Source organism: Geospiza fortis, unplaced genomic scaffold (genome assembly GCF_000277835.1).
Source record: "Geospiza fortis unplaced genomic scaffold, GeoFor_1.0 scaffold281, whole genome shotgun sequence".
NCBI classification, from domain to species: domain Eukaryota; kingdom Metazoa; phylum Chordata; class Aves; order Passeriformes; family Thraupidae; genus Geospiza; species Geospiza fortis.
Window position 1 is genome coordinate 478,231 of NW_005054340.1, and position 27,248 is coordinate 505,478.

The following is a 27,248-nucleotide window of genomic DNA, read 5'->3' on the forward strand; positions in this document are numbered from 1 at the left end:
GAATGATGTCATATCCTCAAACTAACACCAGTATAGTTCTGAGGAACACAGAACGGTGGGTTTGTTATTCTACTTTCCCTTACTCACCTTTTCTTCGAGAGAAAGGGACAGATGAAGCAGAGGGAAAGAAAATGGGAATGACATAACTGCACAAAGGTCTTCAACATAGCTTTTAGAGGACCTGTGGGATAAAAGTGATTTTCTTCTGCCTAAGTGAACAGCCAAAAGCAAATAAAAGTGATTTTTGTCAACTCAGTGACATCTACTGGGGCTGGGGGAAGAAGCTAATGGAACCATTGAGAAGTTTAGCTAAGACAGAACCTGCTTGAAGGACAGAAAAGAAGCCTTCCAAAATGCTGAGCACAGGAGTAGAAGTGGAAAAATGTGATACCAGAGGAACACAGGGATGCTGGGCAGCCTAGATCACTGAAACCAAGGAAGAACAAAACAGGCAATATCAATAGTGGATCTTTCCCTCAGCTGGAAGAGAGAAAAGGCTGAGAAATCTTTCCCTTGGGTGCTCTCTTGGGAACAACAAAGACTGTGTACTATTTTATGCAAACGAGGGTCTTGAAAGTCAAGTGAAAATGAATGTGGTCTAACCTGTGACCAGGAATGCACCTGGGCAGTGTGTTCAAGAAGAGAAAGCTGGGTGTTGCATTTTCTATTCCAGTACTAAATAGGCCAGATTTACCATGTTTTTGAGTGCAGTTGAATTTTGGGAAGGAGAAGGATGAATATGTCTGCTGTCTCAGCCAAGAGACACATGGCACAATGCAAAAACAATGAAGAAGAAGAAAAAAAGAACAGGTCCTTTTAAAGACATGGAGCATGCCTGAAATGAAACTCAGGAAGAAGACCTCAATATAAATAAAGAAATTGTTGCTATGGGGACGGCTCAGATAAATTATAAGAAAAGCCTCTCACCAGCCTTTAGCAATATAACATCATAGTTGATAGATCTGTGTGAAAAACAAAACAGATTGGTCAATCCAATGAAGTCTAGTATGAAACTTCTGGCCATCAAGAAAAGGGTCTTTTTGTTTGTTTTGTAGCACAGTACAGGTGAGCCTGGATTTTAGCAAGCTTTCTAATATATTTCCCAGGTTCCTCAATACTGATTTATGGGCTGCTTGGCAGCAGCAGAATTAAATATATCATTCTCTGGCACATTTCAGTAAAAAAATGTCAGTTGGGAATGGAACGACAGCACCACTGAAAAGAAAGCTTTATAAAGGCACTAAAAAACCCCCCAACCAACTCAATTCTAGCTATGTAACTTTACTATATATACAGTTAGAAAATTCTCCTTTAGGAAAGATAACCTTTAGGAAAGGTTATTTTATGGGGAAAATTCCAGCTTGTGAGGCAGTGTGTGTCACCACAAGAACCTGATGCACTAACAAAAATCAGAAAGAGGAAAGATAAATAGCATGTTGATTTTGCCTAGGCAGAAGGATGCTTGAGGAACTACCCTGATAAAGCACAAGCTCCTTTTGAGGCTTCCTTTGCATAGCAACAGCTAAGGCATCCTGCAATACATATACAATACACAGAAGTGCAATATCACAAAAATGGATGGACTACAACATGAGTTGAAATCCTTGACCACTGCTGATGTTTAGCATTTCTAAAAATCAGCTCTATGATACGCCCTATTTGCTAAGAAATACTAGAGAACAAGAGCAGTAATGACTGCTATTACTGTTTCTTTGAAGTTCAGTGATGAAAGCCAAAGAAATGAACATACAAAGATCACAGCTGAAATGGCCCAAGACTTATAATTGTAACTCCCCTGTCATATTGGCATGTTTGGACTGTTTTAAGCTGCAGCAAATTACTATTGCAATTATGAAGTACAATTTCTCAGAATAACCCTACAAATAACATAAAGCAGAGCAGCACTCTACAGCTATTATTAGCTGGCTATGTAAATAAATATATTAGGTTATTATATTCACCAGATTCTTCCCACATTTTTTAAATTTATCTTTGCTTTTATGATGTGTTATTTAAGAATTTCATAAAATACTAAAATGTTGAGGTTGTGCAAATTTACTATCCATAATTTAACCAGTATTTTGAATGGCACACCAGAGTAAAACAGCTCAATTTTAAATGTAAAGTGTTACATTCCTAAATGAAATCTGCAGATCCGGGAACATTAATACAGTAAGACACTCCTCCCAATATGAGAGAAGTGATTGCCTTGTTTTAACAACTTGCAGAGCACTGATGTAAAGAAGCATTAACCCTAAGATAGCACAGGATGCAAATAATAAACATTATGATCATAGAATCTATTTATATAATTCTGTAATTAAAAGCAGAGAAGAAATATGCTGTAATGAGAACAAATCAACAAGTTAGGAAAAATTACCAGAAAATATGCTCTTAATGTACAGAAGTAGAAATAATCTGGTTATGATTGTTGAAATAGTTAAAAATCAAGGCAGTGATTATTTTTCAAAGACAGAACATGAAAATAAAAGCTCAATGACCCACAGTGTTTGTATGAATTTCAGCTAAAAAATCTCACCAAAAGCTTGAACAAAATAAAACCCCCATATGTGTGCTCCTGTATGATCAGAATTTAGGGACAATCACCATTTACAGAAATTATTGTCCTTTTCCTTAACACAATATTTGTTTGTGAAGCAAGAGTGTCCCAGTTCTCTTGCTGGAGCTACTAATCTGCCCAGTAAATTCCTATAACCTTCTTAAAATTTTTATGACTTGTTACTTCACGACTCCAAAGTTACTTGCAATAGGTAATCTGAGCATCAGGAGGGGTGCTCTGCTTAGATCCTTTATCTGGAAGATGCAAGTGCTACTGCCAGCCTAAGAATGAAATGCTAAAGCAGAACAAAGCCATTGCTTTTCTTACAGATATTACAGCCTGAGAGATCAAGAAACATTGCATGATGTTTAATTAATTTAACAATTCCTTGATATATACTAGCAAGCTGTCACATAAAATCTGAATATGACACACTAGAGAAAGAATTAAAGAAATTGTTCTAGAAATGTGAGAATAATTTTCATTGTGCTCATTCTGTTGCGAACTGGGAAAAACCAAAAACATCCCCAAGCCCACAGTATGTATCGATTGTTTGGAAAGAACATACCTATTAACTCTTTATTTCTGACATCTAAGGCCATGTTTCGTAAAGCTGTAGCAACTGCACACACCACCCGGTCATTGTCTATCCGGAGCAGCTCCACCAGGATGGGCAATCCTTTCTCCTTGCGGACGGCAGCGCGGATGTACACTGACCACTGCAAACACATGGGACAGGGAGAGAGAGAGAGGGGGACAAAGTGAGCAATCCACCACAGGCAGTGAGGCACCTGAACTCACAACAGAGTAAGGGCTAACAGAAGCATCTGGATGCAAAACTCAAAGGAATGAAAATAATTGCATTGATGACACCAGGCAACCACTTGATTTGGCAATCAGCACTCAATTTTTTTAATGGTGACAGAGAAATTAAAGATGAATTGACTTCCTTCCCAGCACACCTGGTTACATTTTCACAGTCCAAAGTCTGCAGACAACTTACTTTTCACCAGCATTTTGTATGCAACATGTAATGATGCTTGTTTACTGCTAAACTAACAATATTTATTTTACAAAATATGTATTTGTATTACAAAGCAAGTTCAAGAGGTCTGAGTATTCTTTGTTGTTACCATAATTATTCAGTCTATAAACATGAAAACACTATTATCATTTCTCTTGTGACTGTTAACTTGTTTAGAAGGAAAACTGAGAATATCTACATGCCTGGTTTTGGCAGCTGTAGTGATCCTAACTGGAATACTGTTGTACATTGAAGTGTTAGCCATTCCCTCAAGAGCTGACCTGAAGGCAGTGTGTGCCTGTGCTGTGCCTGGCTTCAGGTATCACGTGGGGCAGGATAAACCCAGTGGCTGATTCTACCAGAGAAGCCTGTAGGCATCTCCCACTTGACAGCTGGTCATGACACCACTGGCACGGCCTTGTCTTTGTATCAAAGCGAGCGGTATGTTCTCATGTAAACATCCTTTTCATTTGACAGCAGAAATGATGAATGGAGTTGTTTACCTCTAAAAAACTCTTCAGGAGCTCTAAAGATTATCATGTCAGTGAACAAGGGATCTGTGCAGTGTGCTGTAATTGATTAGGAAATCCATCCAGAGCTGTACAACTTGGGGTTCCCAGCACATAAAGGGGTGAAAGATCAGCTATATTACTCTGTTTTCCATTCTGCTGCTATCTCCAGCAGTTGCAAAACATATAAACAGGACAGCAGCTGTGACCTTGTGGGTTTAAAGTATATGGGTACTGCCAAAGTTAAGCTGTTTGGACATCTCTGGATGTACAGGTCTCCTCAGCACAGTCCCCTTCAAAACAAGCCATCCACAGGCACACATTCCTTTCACTTCATGATCTCTTCTCTGCAATTTTCATAAAGCTCACATTCTTATTCCTTGTACTGACAGTTGAAAGAAAATGATTGAAGCAGAATGTCTCCTTTCTTTCAGTGCCATGGTATGGATGCTTATCTTGCCATTGTACCTGGAAGGTGAAGACAAGTTCTGGAAGACCTTTGCTTTTGAAATATTTCAATTATTTCAGAAACTAGGATGATAAGTCTTAGGATCTCCTGATCTAGATGGCTCTTCTCTTTTGACAAAGACATCCCACTGTAAAGAATAATTACATTGCAATAGCATTACTCCATAGCCAGGCAGAGTAAAAAAAAAAAACCAAGGTTAGCCCATTCACTGTAAGCAGACCCTGCTTAACCCCTGCATACAGCCTCTACTTACCACAGCTGAAGAGCTCATTTTAAAAGCATCTGTTTGTATCAGATATATGCCCTGAATAGCAAAAACCAGAATATATATTTATGATAAAAACAGTAGATGTGGAGATAGACAAGAACTCCAGTGCTGCAATCTCCGTAGTGCAAATTCATTCCAGGTGATATGATTCAGGGGAAATTGGGAAAAAAAAGGAACACAAACCAGAATTTCACACCTTTAAGAGCATTTTTTAATTAATTCTCCTCTGTAGTAACTATGCATAAAAAAAGCCAGTTGGCTGGACTTTGCTGAAGATGAGAGTGGTAACAGTTATGATAAGCTATCTTGTCAGCTACATTGAGCAAGGGGTTCTCAGCATACCTGAGCATAGAAATGTGTCTAAAACATAAATGTGCTGACATTCAGTACTGCAAAGCAAACAGCTTAGGGTAGATAAGTGATAGCAGGACTCTTTGTTGATTTTATTCCATGCTCTCTCCTCCAGTCTCTTCTCTAGAATCAGTGTATAGCATGATCATCAGTTAAAAAAATAAAGCAGATCTTAAGGGTCAACGAGTTAACAGGAAGTATTTTGTGAAAAAGTTTCTTTCCTATACATTAATTTTAATGGGATATTAAGTATAAAGGATGCTATGGAAACAACAAATGGATATTTCTAACCTTTCTGGCATAATAAATATGTATTTACCTGCCAGTTAGATTTACTCTCACCTGCAACTGGGAAATGAGCAATACCTCCTTGCACTTAAAAAATACTGTATTTTGTACATCACTCCCAGGGGAAGCATCTGTTGTGTCTGCTGTGATTACAAGGTGACTGCCAGCGTAAGAGTTCAAGATAACAGTGAGAATATTTTGAGAAAGAAGTGAGCCTGTCTGGTTGAGGTGAGAGTTCAGGCTGGCTGAGAGTATTATGAAAGATGCTGCTGTTCATTGCAGAAGTAAATCACAGAAGTAGCATCTCCAGAATGGGCTACATGGGGAACCAGTGGGGGTGTTTGTTTTGAGAGAAAAAAAACGTATCAATGTTGATTCAATACCAAGGAGAATCAAAAATAATCCCTTAGATTATTCACTATATTTTAAAAACCTCCGTATTAAAACCTCAGTAAACAGTTTTTCTTTGATTTTTTTTAGACACCTACCAAGAGAAAACATAAGCACTTGTTTTATAAAGCCAGGTTTACAACAGACTTCTTAGGATGTGGCACTTTCATTATCCATTCCAACCCAAAAGTTTAAGAGGAACAAATTAGGGAATGTTTTGCTTTTAAGCCTAGAGACAGTAGGAGACATTGTAGGAGAAACACTGAAATAACTCAGTATGAAAAATAAAGAGAAAATATAAACCTTCTTACTAAATAAACAACATGCAAGCCTTCAGGATCTGTAATGAACCAATTAATTTGATTACAACAGTAAAAAAGAGAGCTCCAAAGCTTTCACAGGGGAAAGATCTGGATATAATGTTTTACAGATGCACATATGCATACATACATATAATACAATGGGTGGAGTACTACAGAAAAGTTATGTACAAAACCTTTCCTCTCCCCTTTGCACTCCTTCCCAAGCTGTCTTTTTCCAGAGGATGTCATCCACTTTGGGAAGAGTTCACAGACTCCTCAATGTGTGATTTGCTATCATTTAATCTGCTGTTTCAAGTTATGAACCTTAGGCAGAAAGAGAGAAACACTTTTAATTGTTTCAAGGGTCTCTGGAGAACTTTCCATGTGGAAAGTGGTATGAACTGTCTGGTCCTCTTTCCTTAAGCTGCCAATTAGGACAAGTCTCTGCAAGCAATTACGCTGCACTGTGTGGATTTCAGGAAAGCTCAAATGGAGATGCCTCAAAAGGCTATTTCATTCTTGCAGAGAATGGAGAAATTGATTCAGCCTTGCGTACACTGATGACCCTTCTGTTTGCCTAAAGCCATTGTGTGGTGCCTGCATTTCCACATTGTGGGTCAATTGCTAATATGAGCTCAGTGAAGCATAAAAGCAAAGAGATGAAAAATCATAAAAAAGAAAAGAGACAAAGGGTTTGTTGCCCATCAGTAAGTAAATGAGGCACTCTGCTAATACACTTAATCATCCTGTTACTGCACAAATCAGTGGCAGCGTCAACGATCAAATAGCTGTTCAGTTTGGAAAGCAAAAGCATTCCTGTAGGAACAGCAAACACTTTAGCAGGAACAAGTAGCTAGAAAATAAAATAATATCATTGTTGTTGCATCAGATTGAGGCTAAATTATCAGAGACAAGCACAGGAGCCGAAGTCTGTGCATGAATACACTTTACCAATAACGGAATTTGGGGGGCATGACTACTACACATCACTTTGAAGGTACACAGTAGAGCTCTATGTCCACTTTCATTAGTAGCTTCCTTTTTATTTTCATCACAGCAATTAGGTAGAAAAATAGAGTAAACCTGCAAATTATTTTTTTGTTTGTCAGATACCAACTGCACAAGTGAATGGCTCTAGGGATTTAAGATTATATTAGGCTGAAACTCAAGAAAAGAGTAATTACTCTAGATAAAACTCAATTATATTTTTCAGAAAAATTTAAAAGCACTTATTTACTTAACTCTTTTTGGTGTTTCATATGGTTTTCTTTATTTCCCTATGAAGCAGCAATGCAGGAGACCAAACTGAACAATGAAGAAATTTCCATCATAAAATGAGAAAGAAGAAAACTACCAAAATAAATTCGCCCCCCAAAAATGCAAGAAATACCAACAACTGTATACACCTGACATTTTGAATGGATTCACTTTCCTGCCATTGACATTGGTGCTCCCAAAGTATCTGCAAAATATTTCATCCCATACTTCAGCTTGGACTAGAATTTGGATTGTACTGGTACAGTTCAACACTGTGACCCAAAGACTATTGAGTTATTGAATACTAAAAGGAACTACTGAGACATAAACCACAACATGAAAGCTAAATCAGGAGAGCAGGCATGACACAGTAAACTAAATTACTCAGTAAATTAGTATACCAGGAAGATTAGAGATATTTGAGGTCTGCTAGGAAAGGCTTAAAAAGAGTCCAGTAAAATAGCAGACCAGGGAAGAGAACTGCATTTAAAGATCAATGAGTAATTAAAGATTAATATTCCTCTCTGTTCCCTCTGATCAGACTCAATGTAATAAATCTATCAGGAAAAAAGAAAATATTCCTATATTCAAAAATTACAGATCTACTTTAGTCAAATAACTCTACTGGGATTGCTAAGAAGTCACATGAGCTGACAGAGAGCAACTTGGTTAACTTTCTGCAGTTTCTGAAGAGAGCAGTAAGACACATCCCAAGGACTTTATGCCCCCTGATTGCGGTGTTCTGCTCTCAGAAATGATCCTATCTGGTAAACTACTAGCAAGTTCTCTACATCTTTGTGTTGGGACAAGAGAAAAGTATTAACTGGCTACTCTTTTGCTCCACAACATTAGTCAAGGTTAAAGAGAAAGGAAAAAAATCCAGTGGGTTAAGATACAAAGTTAAGTAAATAAACTAGAGAGAAATGAAAGTGTTAACAGATGTTACCTTAAACAGGAAGACAAAACTGATAAGGAACTGCACTTTCACCTCATCATTCTTGGTTCTGAAGTACAAGTAGATATTGTTTCCAAAATGATTTGAGAACTTTTACTATCAGTTTTCCAAACATTGTAACCAATATAATTTAAAAAAAGAAAATATTTGGGACAAAAGTGACACATCTTACAGGAAGAAAACTGCTTATAGTAAGGGATTACCTTGAACATGAAGCCACTATGAACTACTGTGCTCCCATTCCATATACAGATGGCCATGCTAATTTCCTCATGATGTCTGTAGTACGAGTGTTTGCAGCAGCAGGTCTTGCTTTTTAAATATTATCCTGTCCCTTCAATTTTGTCTTCTGTCCTCTAGAGCCAATACGTCTCCCTTTAACAATTGATGCTGCCTCATTAATGAGGTGTTTCTACCAGGTAAAAATTCCTGACAGAACAAAGCATTGGAATTCCTGACAGAATAAAGCACTGGTTATTTTAAAAATTGACTTTGTTGATCACATACTATAAGTGGTCTTCTGCATCCTATCATATAAAGATTCACAATACTACTATTTTGGAGAAAATGAAAGTAAGATTTTTCACTATAATCCAAGAAAATTTTCTCCTGGAACAGTCTGATAAAACTTCAAAGGGTTAATACATAAATAACTAGAGTAATCAGAAAAGTCTGGCAAGGAACCCACAATATGTCCTTGCCTGATAAGAGAAGATTGATAACCTAGATGTCTGCTGCTTTAAAAAATAATTACTCATTATCTTCAAGAGTCTGCATGGTAAGGAGCTTGAAACTCTTTCTCATACCACTCTTTGAAGCAGCTGCACTGACCTTGTGCCTAAAATGGTCCCTTTTATGTTTTCAGTTTCCTTATCTAATAATTTACTTAATGGAACTCTTGCTCCTATGAGAGTCAGATTTCCCTCGCATGGAATTAACAAAATAAATGCAGTTGCTTGTCTAAGGAACAAAGACTGAGATAGCATCTAGCCTATCTCAAGAGATCAGGCCAATGACCCATAAACACCATCCACATGGGTATTGTACCTGTATATTAGGGATCAAAGGCAGGGACATTCAGCAGTCTGACCAAAGAGCTCCTCATTCCCTGCTGAGTATGATCAAACATGGAACAGAAGGGAGAGGCACTAGAAAGAACCGGCCAAGGAATGCTGGAGTTTCATGAGACTGATACTGACCTCAACAGAGCAGCACTTCCTCCTCAGGTTACAGTCAAAGGATAAAAAAGGAGGAGGCTCAGCAGAATTGGTACCTTGGACTTGCAGAGGACAAACTCTGGTCTGTGAGGGAGACTGGTTTACAGAGTACCTTGGGAGACAGTACTGAAGGGCACAGAAGTTCAGGAAGGCTAGACATTGTTCAAGTCGGAAATCTTAAAAACTTGTTCCAGTTGTTGAGAGGGAACACGTCATCCTTGTACGTTTAAAGATGAGCTGGTGGGGAAAGCAGCAGCCTGGCTGAACAGAGCTGGAGCTTAGGAAAAAATGAACAAGAGTTTTTCCCTCCCTTCAGAAGAAGGGAGCTCTGGAGAACTACATGGATGTTCTGAGGTTTCACGGAGAAAATCAGAAGGGCCAAAGTCCAGCTAAAACTTAATCTGGCTACTGCTGTAAAAGACAACAAAAATGTTTCTATAAATACAGCACCAACAGAAAGAAGGCTAAGGAGAATCTCAATCATTTATTGGATACAGAGAGAAACACAGTGACAGGGGATGAGGAAAAGGCTGAGGTACCAAATGCTTCTTGCCCTTGGATCACAACAACCCCAGGCAGTGCCACAGCTAGGAGCAGAGTGGCTGGAAAGTGGCCCAGTGAAAAAGGACCTGGGGGTCTTCTTGACAGCGGCTGAACACCATCCAGCGTGTGTCCAGGTGGCCAAGAAGGCCAAGGGCATCCTGGCATGTATCAGCAACAGCGTGGAAAAGGAAGCTGGCCATCCTGTCATTAAAGCAGATGAGGGAGTTCATAAAGCCTTTAAAGTAACTGAGACAGAAGACTGAGTGCACAGAAGGGACTAAGCAAGGCCCAGAGCAGGTGTGCTATCAGTTCCAATGTAAGCCAGAAGAAATAAAGTAAATCATGTTTCCTGGTTTTAAAAGATAGGTATTGCCTACATAAGTCATGATAGTATTTTTTTTAAAGAATCAATATGAATGAAGAATTTATTTTTAAGGGTTTGACAAAACTAAGGAAATGTCACTTGTGGTGACAGCATTGTGTTACAGCCACATGTAACGGCAAAGGTAATGCAGGACCAGAGACAATGGGCAATAACTGGAAATTGCTTCTTCACTTGTGAGGGGGACTGAACACTAGCACAGGTTGCCCAGAGAGGTTGCAGAGTCTCCAGTCTTGGAGACATTCAGAAAACCATCCAGACATGGTCCCAGGCAACTGCCTCTAGGTGGCCTTGCTTAAGCAGGGGCTGGACCCGATGATCTCCAGAGGTCCCTGCCAACCTGGGCTCCTTCGTGATTCTATGAGTTCAGAGCAACAGGTCTTGCAATATTGCAGTAATGACTGGCAGATAAACTGACATCAACCTAAATTCAGCTGTCAGAAACACACACAGACACAGTAATAAGGAGATATCCTAATATTTCCTTTCTTCCTGAGAGGGTAATTTTATTCAGAAGGGACATAACCTTGGATGCTTGACATTGTTAACTCGAGGACATTTTGCATATAACTTTTTACAGGCTAGGAGATTTAATGTGTTAATAGCCAATTGACCAAGGTGAAAACTAAAAAGAACTTGCCACTTTTATTTTTACCATCTGAGGAGAAGTACTTATGTCAGACTACATATAAAAAGATAATCTTTTACAGGATCGCTCTTGTAATTTTAAACCATGTAATTTTTTCAATCCAAGGCATTAAAAGAAAAAAATTATATGAGGTTGCAGAAAGAACTTCTGGTTTGAAGAGTTGTAATGGGAGAGATTTCTTAATAAGCAGGCAATTGTCTTCAGAAGAGAGCTGAGAGAGTCAGAAAGTCTCCTTCTTTCTTATTTTACATTTTTGCACAAATTTGGTTAAAGACAAATTAAGTGGCAAAGAAAAATAACAGAGCTCCCAGCGAAAGTTAGTACCTAATGGGAAATAAAGAGTTTGCACTGCTTCCAAAGGCATGTCTCAAACCTTATTTGTTCAGGGAAAACTCCAGCTAAGATTGATGAGGAAAGTGTTTCCCTAGTTTTATTATTTCATATTTCTAAGCAGTTTTAATATTCAAGTTCACATCAAGTATAATTACAAAAAGCCTATTCTTTGAAAAAAAATCTTAGAGAGGCAATGAGAGGAAGCAAAGCCTAACCCAATGGCCACGCTTTTCACGTGCTGCTCCTTCTGCCTGCAGGATGATCAGGATATCATGAAACTACTGTGGTTATGATCTGATGGGACAAAATGTTTTGGGAAGCAATGACTTCTCTAAAACAGCAACCCTTGCAGTCCCACATAGCAGCTGAGCTCAGCAGAAGGTGGTGGGTGGGTGCAGATCCAGGGCTGACAAACTGCCCCACTGCTGTCAGGCAGCAGCACTGTGCTTGGAGTGTGTATTATGGCAGTCACCAGCCCTGCAGTGACTGCCATAATACATGCAGTGACCCCCTGCTGGTGTCAAGGTCACTGTGCAGGGCAGCAGTTGGACCTCAGGTAATGTGATACTCTGGCAGTGATGTGGATAATGTTAATTTGTCCAGCCTTTCCAAAAGACTTACATATTGGCTGTCTCCATAGATATTGTTCCAGAAGGTCCAATCCTATTTTTCATGGATGCATCAAGTAAGCACATGAACAAAAAAGATATCTCTGTGTGGATATGCATGTAATTTTCCATGACAAAGATGGTTCTTCTCCTTCAGATTCCAATACCAGTGTCCTCCTTATGTGATGACATTTTGATGCAGAACAGTGAGAAGAACAAATGTCCGTGTTTATCTGAAACAGTCTCTTCCAAAATGAGTTCTGCTTTGTATAGAAGCTGTCAATCTTTTTCAAAACCAGAATATACACCAAAGTCAAGATACACAGTCATAAATTATGCCAGGTTAAATTTTCACATTGAAAATATTCTTCCTCATACCTCAAAATCAGTACCATGTTTTATTGATAAATCTTCATTTGGATCTCTTAATGTATTTGCCACCAAGATGCTCCTTTTCTGGTTTGTTACATACGGCGCTTGGTGTAATTATAATTGCACTGACCAAATATTTCATTGGTCATTATAAAAAACTCCCAAGTTTTACTTTGCAGATGGGTAATGTATGTAGAGACTTTAGTCCTAAGTGTCTCATTTTGACATAGAAAAATTGTCCATAAATATAAGTATGTCCCACTTTTTTCTTTTATGTTAGTATTTAGCTTTAGAAGGAATTCCTGCGACTGAAGCAGTGCTAAAATTGTCCTACAGATTATGTTTCACCATGCGCATGTGTTGATTTTATGTGTATGTATCCCTGAGAAACTATACACCCTGAAATAATGAAAACTTTCAGCCTTTCTGAGCTATTAATCCTTAAAGCTACATACTGCTGCTTTCTTTTTGTGCCTGAAATTCTACAAAGCAGTCTAGGGGATTTAGACACATATCATGTGCTAATTCTAGTGGTAGACATTTATCTAAATCCCCTACATAATTTTTTATTTTTAAAAAATTACTCAGGCTTCCTTTTATCTGCTCACTTTCTCTCTGTAATAGCACTGGCTAAGCACTGTCTGTGTTAAAAATATTACCTCTTGGCCACCCAAGAGGATTAGACAGCTTTGTACCAGAGGAACCAAAAGGGTGAAACGGCTAGGAAAGAATTGTGCAGTGTATCAACTGCATTGTATTTTTTTCCAGAAGAGACTGTATCTTCAGTTGTGTGTGAGCACACCTGGTAGGCTGGATGCTTCCTATAATCTGTGATTCTTCTGGTATTAAAATAATGCTAATTGGAAAAAGCCCACAACTGCTATTGCTATTAATAGCAATATTGTTTATCTTCACACAGTTTGCTCTTCTCTCTTTCAGTTAAAAGTTTCAGTAATCATAAAGTTCTTGAAAGAATTCAAGAAAAAAAAATTTCCATTCTTTATATAATTACCATTTGTTGGAGGAACTAAAAAGATTAAAATCTCCCTTAGGAATAACCTCTTCTTTTAAGAGTTTTCTATCTTTTACTTCAGTCATTTTATATCTGGACTGCAGCAGTGGAAAGGAGAGGTCAAAAGGTGGAAACATCAATGCTTATGTAATCCCCAAAGAGGATTACTCCCCTCACAAAAATGGCTAGTATGACATGTGAAATTAAGGATATTCATTCTGTGTCTGCACATCCCTTGTAATAGAATTGGTGAATCTTTAGAAAAATAGAGCAATATGAGAACAACCCGGCTTTTCCCATGGTATCAGCACAGATAGCATTAAAGTCCAAAACAAGTTTTTCTAAGCCAGCACTTGCCAAAGAGCTCTGCAGAGCCTCCCTTCCTCTCACTGTACACTTCTGCCAACTAAAGGATGACAGGTATACAGATTTATTAGAAATGGGAGAAGGGACACCACTTGGATTTTAGCAGTTCTATTAGTCCTGGCAAACATACATGCATTGTTTTCTCATTTGGACCAGGGCTACACCCATTCCCAGATGGATAGCACACATTTATTGCATTTTGCTGCCAGGATTACAACATCTGAAGCAGTCTACAACATGAGAATAATAAAACCATAATGATTTTCAGGCACAGTGCTTACATAGGACAAAAATCACTGAACAGATACTTTGTTAAATCATTTTACATGCCACTGAATGCAACAGTCAATGACGTATTATAAATCTGGTGGAACACCATTATAAAAAAACCCCAAAAACATAATATGCCTTGGAAGAGCTTGTGAGTGTGCCAACCCAACTTCCAATAAAACTTTATGTGAAAAAGAAAACAATTTCTTAGTGCCAGTGCTAATATTTCAAAATGAATGCCTAATTAAATTGGTATTTACATATCACATACAAATGCCCAACTGCTTAAAACCCAACAGGATACCTTTTGAGACATAACTTTGATCAGTGCATTTCCCTGTACATGACTGTTTTCATTGTAAATGAGAAAAAATCCTGCTGAGAGTTAATTTAAAATCAATGCATTATAGTTACACCATAGGATTACACCGTTAGTACTTTCAGCCAATTAAACCATTTACCACCAGGAAAGTTGCCCTAAAAAGTAAACAAAGTTCAATATTGAATTTTACTGATCTGTTCTAAATTTGAAAGCATTTTCTTAAATTTTTTACTGGACCTACTGCAAATAATACGTAAAAGAAAAATGGTGCTTTTGAATAGAATTGAAAAATAGGATTAGCTAGAGTAGAGTGCCTTGATTGCACATTTCCTCACTCATTGTATATAATTAATAATATTATGAATGTATTTTAATAATGCCTTATTTTAAAAAAAAGTAGATGCTAAGATTACTTGGTGTCACATCATTTATATCTTGCTCTGCCATGCCCTGCCTTCTCCTAAGGGACAGAATGTCAACCAGTTTCTGCAGTGACAAAACAATATGGTTTCATTTGACTGTCACTGGTGGCATTTTTGGCCCATTTTTCATGGCTCTGTCACCCAGGTTCATAAAGAACTGCTTCTCCTTATTCTCCACATTTGGATATTGGTTTTCAGTGGCAATTTTTCATACTTGACTTGACCGATGCAATCTCCGCTGCTGTACGCTGACATTTGCTATGATATCAGTACCTAGGACTTGAAACACTGTCTCAGGTTTGACTTCAGATAGTTCTATGAGAACAGAAGGTTATTCCACTACCAGAAGCAATTAGATACATTTATATCACCAACCTGCTGTCAGCTGTAGGTTTCAGAACTGAAGAGGAAACATGTATTGGGTTAACATTCCTACCTTCCAACTCCCAGCAGCCAAGTTCTGCAGTGCCCCCGCTGCCCCCTCCAGCGTGTCTGGATTTGAGCACTCAGAAAGAAGTGTGAGGTAGGGTTTGACTATTGAAGGGTGCCACAGCATCTGGATTCCTTTGGGTGGTTCTGCACAGTCTGGGAGAGGTCCTACGCCATCCCACTGTTGGAAAGCACAAATCAGATTGTCAGCAAGGAACAGTGAAATACATTTGAGAATTGCCTCAGTTGAAACTATAACATCTGTGAAGGCATCTGCCCATAAACAGATGTTCTCAATTTTTGCACATCATGTGGTTCTTCCTGGAGGAACCAAATTTCCAACTCAGCATTCCATATAGATGAACTATATGATTGGCAGAAATGCCAGTTTTTTAGCTAGCTGAAAAAACAAAACCACTTTTCAATGTATGTATTTTTTTTGTGTGGGAACAGAAGCTCAATGAACATTATCTTAAGAGGCAAATCTAGAACTTGCACGGGGAGAAGAGATTTTCTTTTCACATCCTTCTCAGTTCTCCACATTCTCTCTCTTCCCATGAGAGGAAAAACAACACAGAATGCTACTATGGAAAGCAAAATCATTCAAGGCCATGAGCCCTCTGTCCCATGAAAGGCACAAGTGTGACAAGTCTTCTTCAATGGCACAACTTCTGTCTTCTCACAATGAGAGTGCAGGAGGTATTCAGCCAGCCAGCTGTGTGGTCTGAGACTCCAATGCAACTGGTAGAATCAGCCCTCACAAAACACGCTGTTCCTCTCATCACATACAGAGTTTTGCCATGAAAAACAATCCAAGTCTGATATCCAAAATGTGCAATACTTAAACCTGAACAAATGGTAGGTTATTGCACAAAACCCACTCTTAGCAGAAATAACTACTTTATTCCAGGAGGACAGGGATTCTCCTCTCCATGGAGCACACAACACTTGCACCTACGTATGAAACATCCCAAAGGAAAATACACAGACTTTCTTTTTGCCTTTTAAACAAAAGTAAGATGTGGAATGCACTTTCAATAAAATTTTAAATGGAAATCTATATATATATTTATTGTATATTTTGTTTTGTTTTGTACAGATAAATAGATTTTAATAATTCATGGTGCTAGTGCAACTGTTAGGAACAAGCCTTAACTTTTTAATAAATATCTTTTTCAACACTTCTGGTATGTCCACATTGTGTAATAGAATAAAAAGTAAATCTTTTAGTACCTTGGGTTAGAGGTTACTGTGCCTATATAAACAAAAAATCTGTACCATAACATTAAACATCTACTAAACTGATAGCATAAGTTAAACTAACTCCTGGTTTAAATCTGCAACAGTTAATTTAACTAGTTGTGAGTGTACAATAATACTTGCACTGGGAAAGACCTAGAACCTCTTGTTTTCAGAAAGTATCAACCATAATTTTATTTACACTAACTTCAAAAATAAAATACATATATTTTAAGGGACAATCAATCAAGTCTTCCCCAATAACAACTAACCCAATTTCAACAAGGTTTTGTGCGATTAATACCTTTAGGAATGAAACCTGCTATTCTTTTCTAAATTAAATCAGAACAAACACCTAAGTGGAAAGCTAGAGGAACTATTTCATACACATGAGCGGTTACCAGAAAGCAGCTCAGGGGTGAAACTCAGTATGCTGGACAAATGCTATCATAGTTTAAAAGAACTGGCCTAGCAATGCCCAGTGGTGGTTGAGAAAGTAGAGGACAAATGCCTTCTAGAGAAACAATGCCTTCAAATGACACTGTTACAGGGCTGTGTCTTTGAAATTTTTGATGCATTTCTGCCTTTAAACCAATAGATTGTTTTCAGTGCATGTGACTCGATTCTTCTTTTTCCTCCTTATAAATCACCAGCCTTGCTAGAAATGAGTTCTTTTCAGCTCATAAAAAATACATTAAAGCCTGCTTCTTATTTTAACTCTCAGAATTCAATCATTCACACCGTCAGATTTTTTTTGAAAACAAATGAGAGACATATCTAACAGGTCAAATCTGACTTCACACCAGGTTTAGGTTTTGCACCTTAGTAAGACCACTAATGAATGACTTGTGATGTCCAAGGGCACCAGTTCAAGTCTTCACTTGTCTCATTCCAACTTGCATGAATTATGCATTATGCAACTAAAGAGTGTTTGTACAGGGTATATTATTTCAAGGACAAAGCACATGAAATGCATCAAATGTACCAGATCTACCCATATGAGGGGGTATATGCCTATGTGGGGGTATGATTTTTTTATGCTCAGCTATTTACACTAGTATGATCCCAAGGAGTACTGAAAATCAGCTGATATAAATAGAGCTCCATATACATGTTCATGCTGTGCTGGTACATATAAAGGACTAGAAACAATCTAGCAGATAAATTAATATTTAATGTTGTTTTGCCATTCTGCCGAGTAATGAGAAAACATAAAAAAAAAAAAGGAGACAAATTACTGCATTTCCCTGCCCTCCTTGCAACTTACTTTCAGCATGATTGCATTAATTTATCACCAACTGAGAGGGAAGACCTTTTTCCCAAGATGCTGTGATGCCTTAGAGTCCATGTAATAATGATGAAAATCTTTGGTACCACACATGCATGTGCAGTGAAAGCACAGGAAATTCAGTCACCCTGGAAAATGTCCTGCAGTGCTCGCCACATGGGGTGTGTGTGCCCAGAGCAGCTGAGTGGCTGCACAGGGAGGGTGGCACTGCTCACCACGCTGTGAGGCTTTTGGCTGGGTAATTACCTTCGCAGTAGTTGGTATGCGGCCACGTTTTCAATTTGTGCTGAAACAGTGTTGATAACCCAGGGATGTTTTAGTCACAGCTGAGTAGCACTGACACTCATACTGAGTAACACAGCCTTTTCTGCTCCTCATCCCATCCCACCAGCGAGGAGAATGGGGATGCACAGAGCTGGGAGGGAACACAGTCAGGACAGCTGACTCCAGCTGACCAAGGGGACATTCCATACCACATGGTGTCATGCTCAGAATATAAAGCTATGGGGAAGAAGAAGGAAGGGAGGGAGGACATTTGGATGGGGTTTATTTACCCAAATCACTGTTATCTGTTGTGGAGCCCTGCTTTCCTGGGGATGGCTGAAGATGGGAAGTGTTCATGCCTGCCCATGGGAAGTGGTGAATGAATTCCTTCCTTTGCTTTGCTTCCCTGTGGGGCTTTTGCTTTCCCCATTAAACTGCTTTTCCCTCAACCCACACATCTTCTCACTTTCACTGTTCTTCACCCCCTCCCACTGGGTGAGGCTGTGTGGGTTTTGTTGCTGACTGGGGTTAAACCATGACACCTGTGGCTGCTGTGTCTGTGGCAGTCTCTTCACTGTAGGGCTTGGTGGCTTCTGGTGTCTTCTGCGTAGCTGAGACCAGTGCCTGAAGCAGTGCAGCCCAACTGCTGCAGGGTATGCAGAATTGACACGGGTAAGCAAAGAGGCTATTGCAAAAGAGATTTGTCTGATCTTCATTCATTTATTTCATATTTCATAAACATCAACCACCTGAGCAAAAAAATGTTTTTCCCTGAGTGGTATTAGAGTCCATATCTAAAAGAGTGGTTAAGGCATGGCAGAAGTTACTTTGCAGTTTGCATTGCTAAATATTAATGAACTGAGGCAACATCCTCAGCCAGTAAACAGCTCTCCCCAGTAAATTACTGGAAGAGTTACTGTATTGTTGCTGCCCATCAGGAATGATCAGGAAGGTCTATTTGAAAAAGACTGAGGCTGCAGTAGGAGCCTCTGAAAAAGAGGAAAACATGCAATTACTCTTCCTAGCTTATACTAAGGAGAAAAAAAAAAGTCATAAACAAATATTCCTTCCAGGCTTCCTTCCTTCAGCTGAAATTACCCACATATATTGTGGTTGAAGCTGACAAACTGCTTGTTACGTGGGTGAGATACAAATCTCTCATTTCCTGAGACTGGTGCAAAAAAAGGATGAAAGTCTAGAAAAATAAAAAGCCAAATACCAAGATCTTTTAAGAACAACAGAGTTTTGACAGTAAGAGTACTCCAATAAAATTTCCAAATTTTTGTAATTGTAAGGAACTTTGAGAGGAGAAAAATATCACTTATCGAGATGCTTTCCTGTGCTGCACAATAGATTATCTACCACCACCTCTCATTTTAATGAAAGTAAATCCAAATTTATAGTGCAATTGTACTAAGTACCTGAGAAGGCTTCAGCTCAGCAAGAGAAGTATATTTATATTCTGCAGATTTTAGGGTTTCTACTAACAACCTCAAATTGTTGGGATTTGCTTTTAAATTGGTATCACATGACCACAGGCTTTCCTGTGATAACAAAAAAACAGTGTTTGATTTAAACCTGTTACATATGAATACTTCCTTTATCCAGTCTGTACAGAATACCACTACTAAAAAAAATCTAGGAAAAAATTAAAACAAACCCCAGCAATGTCTAACACCATCTAGACCTCTCTCCAATGATCCCAGACATTTGGGATAGTATGATTACACTGTAGCTATGCTCCTTGAAGCAGCAGTGACAAAATTCACATGAGCAATTACACAGCGCTTATTAAAACCATCTCTGAAATTACAAAGACTTTTAAATTAACAGGCCCCTAAGAAGACACTGATATCTCATCCTGCAATGTCTTTAGTAGCTGTGACAGTCTCTGGCAGCTCTCCCTAGACAGGTCAGTCCAAAAACCTCTTTTGGACAGCTCTGTCCAAGAGGTGAATTGGCCAATACTGAAAAAAGAGCAGAAATCAGAAATTCAGCAACAAAAATACAACCAAGTCACAGAGCTTGATTTCAGAATCCATGCAGCTGGCACTAAGCAGGCAGGAATACTGCCTTCTCCTCTCCACTGTTTACATCAAGTCAAACTTCAGTTTAGACATCCAGGCCTGAATAAAGGTAGTGAATATAAGTGCAGATGTTAACTGACACAGAGACTACAGGAGCATGGTGGGAGAGAGCAGAGATCATTGCATAAATAAAGGTACCTTTCCCAGTTTGCTGCAACAACATTTGCAATTATAGGAAAGGTGTTTGAAATGCTTTCAAAACATTCAATGTATTGAATCATTATAATTAATCTCAGATATTAATACATCTAAATTGTACTTTACATTATACATTACACTCTTAAAATAATTGCCAATGCCTTTATTCAACTTTTTAATATTAGGCTTAATATTAGCTAAGAAAAACATATTAATTTAGTTTGTACATTTTCTCTTTGCTTAAAAACAGACCCTTCCCAAATGAAGGGGGATGGAGTTAAAGCTGCATGCCCTTCTCTCCACAGAAAGCTGAACCTAATTGGCTTTGTAGTATGTTCCACAAACTGACAAATACAAATTATATTTAATAACCCTGCAGTCTTGACATTGAAAACAAATTGGCCATACATGACACTGAGAGGCTCACAGAGTATCTGGCAAGATGCTGTGTTGGCAAGCAAGAAAGCAGAAATGTCTTCCAAAATGCTCTGTAAGGAATTGCTCAGGACAGTTGATTCTTGCTACTCAACATTTGACACAACCACCTTGTGGTACAAGATGAGGAAGCAGCAAGTGGAAATAATATTCCTTCTGAGCAAGAATGTATTGGCAACACAGCTTTTCATCCCTAATCACAGTTCATGTTATTGGTTAAACCCAGGGCCTGTCACCATTTCTCTGTTTCTTGGCTTATTAGCTTGGTATGGCTTGGTAGACCATGAAGCACACTTGGTAAAATAGTGGTCTCACCACGTGAAGAGACTTATCTGGCAGGTTTATTTTTTATGCTTTCTGAAATATTATTGCCTTAAACCTTCTATTTCACATAGATAGAAGAATTTATAGGCCATTTAGCAAGCATGCTAAAAAGGTGTGCCAGTCAATTCTTAATGATATATGACTTGAAATGTTGCTGTTACAGCTTAAGGCTCCTGACAGAAGGTGAAAAAGAAGGTCAGGCTCATTTCAGAAGTGTCACTTCCAATCAAAAAACAGACTTTGGGCTAGATTCTGGTTTGACAAGAATGATCACAGATAGGGAACTTGAGATAAGCATGAAGCCAAGAAGTCAACCTGTTTCTCTTAGAGAAGAAAGGAAAAGAAATGAAATTGCGCCACATGTATACATAATGGGCTGTGTAACAAGAAATAAATAAGGATTAATGACAACTCCCTGACATTTTTTTACTGAAGTTGGACCATACACCTGATTTGCCCTAACTGCTTTTTGTCATAAACCTCATTTCTCACACAGCTCAAAGAATAAATCTGTTGGCAGCAGTGAGCATGCCAGCAGCATGAACAGCATTCTCAGCAGTGGAAGAATCAGCTTCCATTTGAAGAGTGCCACAATATAAGGCAGAGAGGTTGATGTCTACAAGGTCCTAGTCAGAGATGAAGGGGTCTGAGGCTGGAGAGCTTATTGGGGTGAGGGTTCATACCAGCTGATCACAGGTAAGCAGCAGAGAAAAACTAACAAAACAGCAGAGCATTACAGTCCTGGAGGTTTGAGACAGAAGCCAAGTGAGATTCTCTTATTTTTTCTGAGGCCTTAACAGAAGTTTTGCTTTCTGTGTTTCCATAGATAAAACCAGTGCTATACCTAGATATTATCACAAGCCTTCAGAAGGTTTGGGCCTCTTCTAACATTTAATTTGTGCAACGAAGCAGATGCCTCAGAAACCTCTCTCAGGTCTGAAAAACAATTGTGGGCTCTTTCAACACCACCGACCTTTACTCTGAAATGTGGAAAACACTTGTTTCCTGTGATCCTAAGGGAACACCTTAAGTAAAGTAATTTGCAAGGTGTGATTAGACCTATGATCTGAACACAGACACATCTCTTACTTGATTCCAAGATGCACAGAAGTTGCCATTCTAGACAACTGATAGACAACTGGTGTCATTAATAAAAAAAAATCCAGTTTGTTCTTGAAAGGCCTTTGAAAGAAGACACATTTTATACTACCACTCAATTCTGTTCTTTCTTTCAAGTAATTTACATGTGACTACACCTGAAACATAACTTAGAAAAAATTGGGATACTTGCTCCATAAATCATAAACCAAAGAAATTAACTTGTACTTTCTTTGTAGAGAAAACCCATGAGAAAGTGACTTTAATATCAAACTTCTCTGTTTTATGGCTTAAGAAACAAAATCCCCTGTTCTGTGAAGGATTTTTTGTAAGTACAGAAAAGTGCATCTTCATCCATATTCTTTGTCTAAAATGATACATCTGTTTTTCTTTTGCAACTACAGTAGTTTTTCTACTATATTTTTACAAAGACTTTTATCCAAAAATTAAAGACTACCTCATAAATGCACAACGAAGTTCAAGTAAATACACATAAAAATGAAGAAACTAAGTTACAGCGATAGCGTAATAGGAAAATTTCAAAATTGCATTCACTTAAATCTGAACAATTTTCCTCCACACTGTTTTGTCCATCTTATATTCTGAGAAGGACTGAAACAGCAATTTTGTTTCGCAAAAACTCCATGGGCTGCCAATAAAACTAAAAAAACCTATACCCTGAACACATATCTTCTGGGAACATAAAATGTAGTAACCATAGACTGGATACTCCCCTGCATTGAGGTGTCACAACTGACAGAGATGTGCCTGTGCCCTGGGCTTTACCTGAAAAGACAAAATTCTCAAGTATTAAAGGAACCACAAAGACAAAGACGCAGAAAGAACAGGTCTTTCCACACAATTGGACAATTGTGTCCACACTGCACAAGTACCTCTGAACATACTTTTGTACTTATTTTTGCAAAATAAATGGACAAAAAGGTTAAATTTACCCTTATCACAGTTTAAGTTATTTTATGGTATTAATATAAATGTGGTTACATGAAAAATATTGCTTTTCTTTTCCATTTTTGAGGGTAAGTTAGGAGAACTGTTTCTGGCACAGTGATCTTGCTGCTATTGTTTTTGGTGGCATTCTAGTTAACTTGATAATATATTAACTTGATAATATGCTTCAAATCATTTGGAATGTTCAACAGCAATCGAAGATTATGTGGTGAAAATAACCTGCAGAAGGCTCACAAGGCCCCCTTAAAATTCCTGAACTGAGTAATATCCACATGTGAGACGTTGAATACGGCAAGATGAAGTAGGATGTCTGGATTTAAAGGAACTAGATGAAAGAGAAAACATTAGAAAAATGTTTCTAATACTTGTAAGACAAAGCAGTCCTATGCACAACAGAATCAGTTCTGGAGAGTAAATTTATGTCCTTGCTGCAGAAAATCCTAGTGATCATAAACCTGAAAAATATGTGTGTAGTTTTATTGTTCTTTAGACTTTGAAAATTATATAAAACCCTTCCATGAAGCCAACACTAACAGTTCTGAGGAGATCCTTACCATGCAACATGCTGATAATAAGCACTCCTAGAAACAGACAAAAAATATCTAAGAGCAGGCAAAAGCATGCACATTGTAAAGGTAATTGGCCAAAAGAGCTCAGCTCTTTGGCCTGGAGGAGCAAAAAAATGTTTTAAAGGGAACCATTACAGTACAGAGAGGCCTCATGGGAATACTGAGAGAGTCAACAGTACAGAGTTAAAAGCATGACTGTGAGATCCAAAAGTCACAGAAGAAAGAGAAGCGGAAGACTTAAAAAGCCTTTAGCTAGTGAGTGTGTGTGCATGTGTTAGTAAACAGAGCACCAGAGAGCAAGCCAAGCTGCAGTGTGACGCATTCATACCCAGACATACTATTTTTTGCTCCTGCACTTTGAATAACTGCAAGCACAGTGTGTGAGAACTGTTAATTCAGTAACAGGGATGATGACTACTTCATGGGATAAAATTAGTTTGCTTCAACACTTCTAATCTCACTGTAGCCTAACACAGGAATCCCAACAAAAGGCCATAATAAATTCAAGTTATCTGATGATAGGGTGTTTAACCACAAGAGTAGGTGAAATAAGTCTTACTAGTAACGAGTGCTGCATTTTCCAGTATCCAAGCTATAGCTTAGTAATGTTGCTAGATCCTTTCCACATCAACACAAGTTGGGTCAGGAACTCAGGAATATTTTCAGTACTGGTTGACATAATTTATTACCCTGTGCACTTAATTGCTTACTCAAATAAATATTTTCTTTGAGCAATCTGAAACAGAAATAAACTACAATGCAAAAAAGTAAGTGTAGGAAGAGGTGGAAAACTTATTACTGCCAGTACAGGCTGTCTGAAAAAGTCCATAAATCAGTAGCCATTCTTATTGCTATTTGCTGTGTGTACAGATGCAACAGTGTCTTTCTCTGCAATACAACAGTCAGTATTCCCCAAATTATAAGTTCTTGATAGGATTAAAAAAGAGATAAATACACTTTAACAATCAACCCACCCGAAATGATAACCTGTCAAATAACTTGAGGAAGCAATCAAGGCTTAGCTTTTCAAATTTTCTTTGGTAACAACATAAAATATATCAAAATATGAATGCTTTTATAACATTCACTCATATGACTTGATTCAGTCCTGTACAGTTTTCTTTCCATGTGTAGAGACATGGTACAAGACCAACTTTGAGGCAAGTGAGTGTACATATACAAGCCTGATGTTTGTTTGCATTAAACCCTTTCTACACACATGTGGCTCTGTGGAAGTACAGTGTGAAGTATATGCAGATTACACTTCTCATTAGGAATGGCTTCCTTTCAAAGGGCATTTTATGGTATTTATGGCATTCACAGTGTACCCATGACTACAGTTTCCAGGTGCACCATATAATGTACAATTTCTCAAGCAAATGTATTTTATTACTCCAGATCCATATTCTACTTTAAGCTCTCAGCTAATTAACAAGGACCACAGTTTTGTATATTATGCGTCACGCATTTAATTTCTAATACAGTGCATTAATTATTTATATTTTAAATGATGGGCACTTCAACTACTCACAACACAGCTGCAAATAACTTTCATTACCTGATCTTGTGATTTCTTTTTCTTCTTCTTCTTCCCCCAGCACCCTGAACTCTCTGCATCTTTTCCATTGGCATCACCACAGAGTAATCCATCAAGTTCATCTGTTCCCATCTGCTGTCCCTGAGATGTTTCTGCAGCTAGCCTGTATGAGAGGTTCCTCAAAATGCACACACAGTTTTCAACGGTCTGAAAAGTATGACAAAAAGAAAAATACAGAAAACAGAGAAATATTAAAATCCTCCCCTTGCTCACTCTGAATATGAAGCAGAAGGAACGTCATCTATCTTTAAACGTGCATTTTCCCAGCACAATTCTTACGTACACATTTCTGAGTACTCCCCAGTTAATCACAGGTTAAGAGATTCAGAAATTTTTATGGTAACAAAGCAGTGGTCTGGACAATACTTTTCTGGGAGTTTTTTTATTGTTGTTCTGAATTTCACACTGGAGCCCCATGTGAAACAGATGTTGAGGTAAAAAGCGATCAAGAGAACCTGAACACTCCGAATGTCAGAAAACTCCCACCTCAGGGAATAGAAAATGCTACAGAAAGTGGCAATAGATCCTGGGTTTTGTCCTTTTAAAATCAGAAAAAACCTTTTTTTTTCTGGCAGAAATTCTATGTAAATTGCCATAAAATTTGGTCTGAGTTCCATTTCACAAGTACTTGTAGCATGAACAGATGATGTTTCTCCAGTCCCAAAAGTAGGACTAGAAATCTGTCTTGCTGCCTTTACTGCTTCTAGCCAGGCTGCAAACAGATACCTTGTGTGCAGCCTTTCCCTTTCATCCATTTATCTCCCTAATATGTTGTGCCTTCTGTAGAAGATGCAAGCAGGAATCCATAAATGGATGAGACCCAGTGGAGGAAAATTCACTTGTAATTCAACCTAATTTCTCCAAGTCTAAAAGAAGTTCAGTTTAGACGTGAAACCTGCTCATTTAGTTGGTTCAATTTGGTTTGATTATCCCTAATAAGAAGGATATGAGCTTAATTTTCTCCCCACGAGGAAAGCATGGTTAAAAAAGCCATTCTCTATCTATTTATTTCAACTGTTTCTAATGCTCTATGGAGATAAAAAGCAATAGCCACTACATCCCAGCTCTTTTGCTCCATTAACCCAGAATGGAATGACTGTGAGGCTTTCAGCTCTACCATACTCTGCCATATTCACCAATGAGGCAAACAGATGGGGCTTTGCTTCCTTTCATGTATGGCATGAGGTTCTGCCAGGTATGCACCCAGCACATGCTTTTTGTGATGACACAAAGCTCCAGAGGTGACATTGAATTCAGATTCATCTATACAGGAACACTTACGTATCTGTTTTTTAACATAGATGAAATGTCACAATTTTGCAATACATTTGTACTTATTTGAAATTTCTGCCAAATATATAACCACATGTAGAAATAAGTATGCATGTGTGTGTCTGTGTCTAGAAAGTGCTCTTAGTGCAGCTTTCATAGCTGAAAGCCTTGCAAACATCACAGTGACCATAATTCTTTTTCAAAGTTTGCTACCTCTTTGGTTTTTTTAACATGAATTTTATTCACTTTTGATATAGTATGCTGAAGTTGAAGATTGCATTTGTTGATTAGAATACTAAACTTTAATTTTCCTTTTAATAAATAATAGTTTTTGCATTTAAAATTCTAATTTTGTGGAAAACATAAGCTGAGCCATCACAAGGACAACGTTACCTTAAACTAAAAACTGATAAGCAAACTTCCAAGGCTCAAATTCAATCAACACCTTTTCTCTATTAAGGTGAACTCCTACAAGCCAAGAAAGCTGGTTCTAACCACACAGCTGGACAGACTTCACTCCTCCTTGACTTTCAAGGATTCTTGAGATGCTTATTCTGTTTTCAGTTTCATCATAAAGGGGCTAAGCACAAGCTCACTAGTTTTTCTACTCTAGCTGCTTTTAAGCTACTCTGAAGCTGATGAAGTTAAAAACACCCCTGTGTTTGGGGGC

General features: G+C 38.2%; 1 protein-coding gene across 1 annotated transcript in view; it reads right to left on the bottom strand.

Annotated features, from left to right (window-relative positions):
* Positions 1–27,248, bottom strand: part of CTNND2 (catenin delta 2) — a 635,688-nt gene that overhangs the window by 68,770 nt on the left and 539,670 nt on the right. Inside the window, exons 12-14 of the mRNA XM_014307661.2 lie at positions 25,268–25,453; positions 15,306–15,479; positions 3,129–3,279 (exon numbers count right to left, since the gene is read on the bottom strand). Of these exons, the coding sequence (XP_014163136.2) occupies positions 3,129–3,279; positions 15,306–15,479; positions 25,268–25,453 (511 nt within the window). The remainder of the gene's footprint in view (positions 1–3,128; positions 3,280–15,305; positions 15,480–25,267; positions 25,454–27,248) is intronic.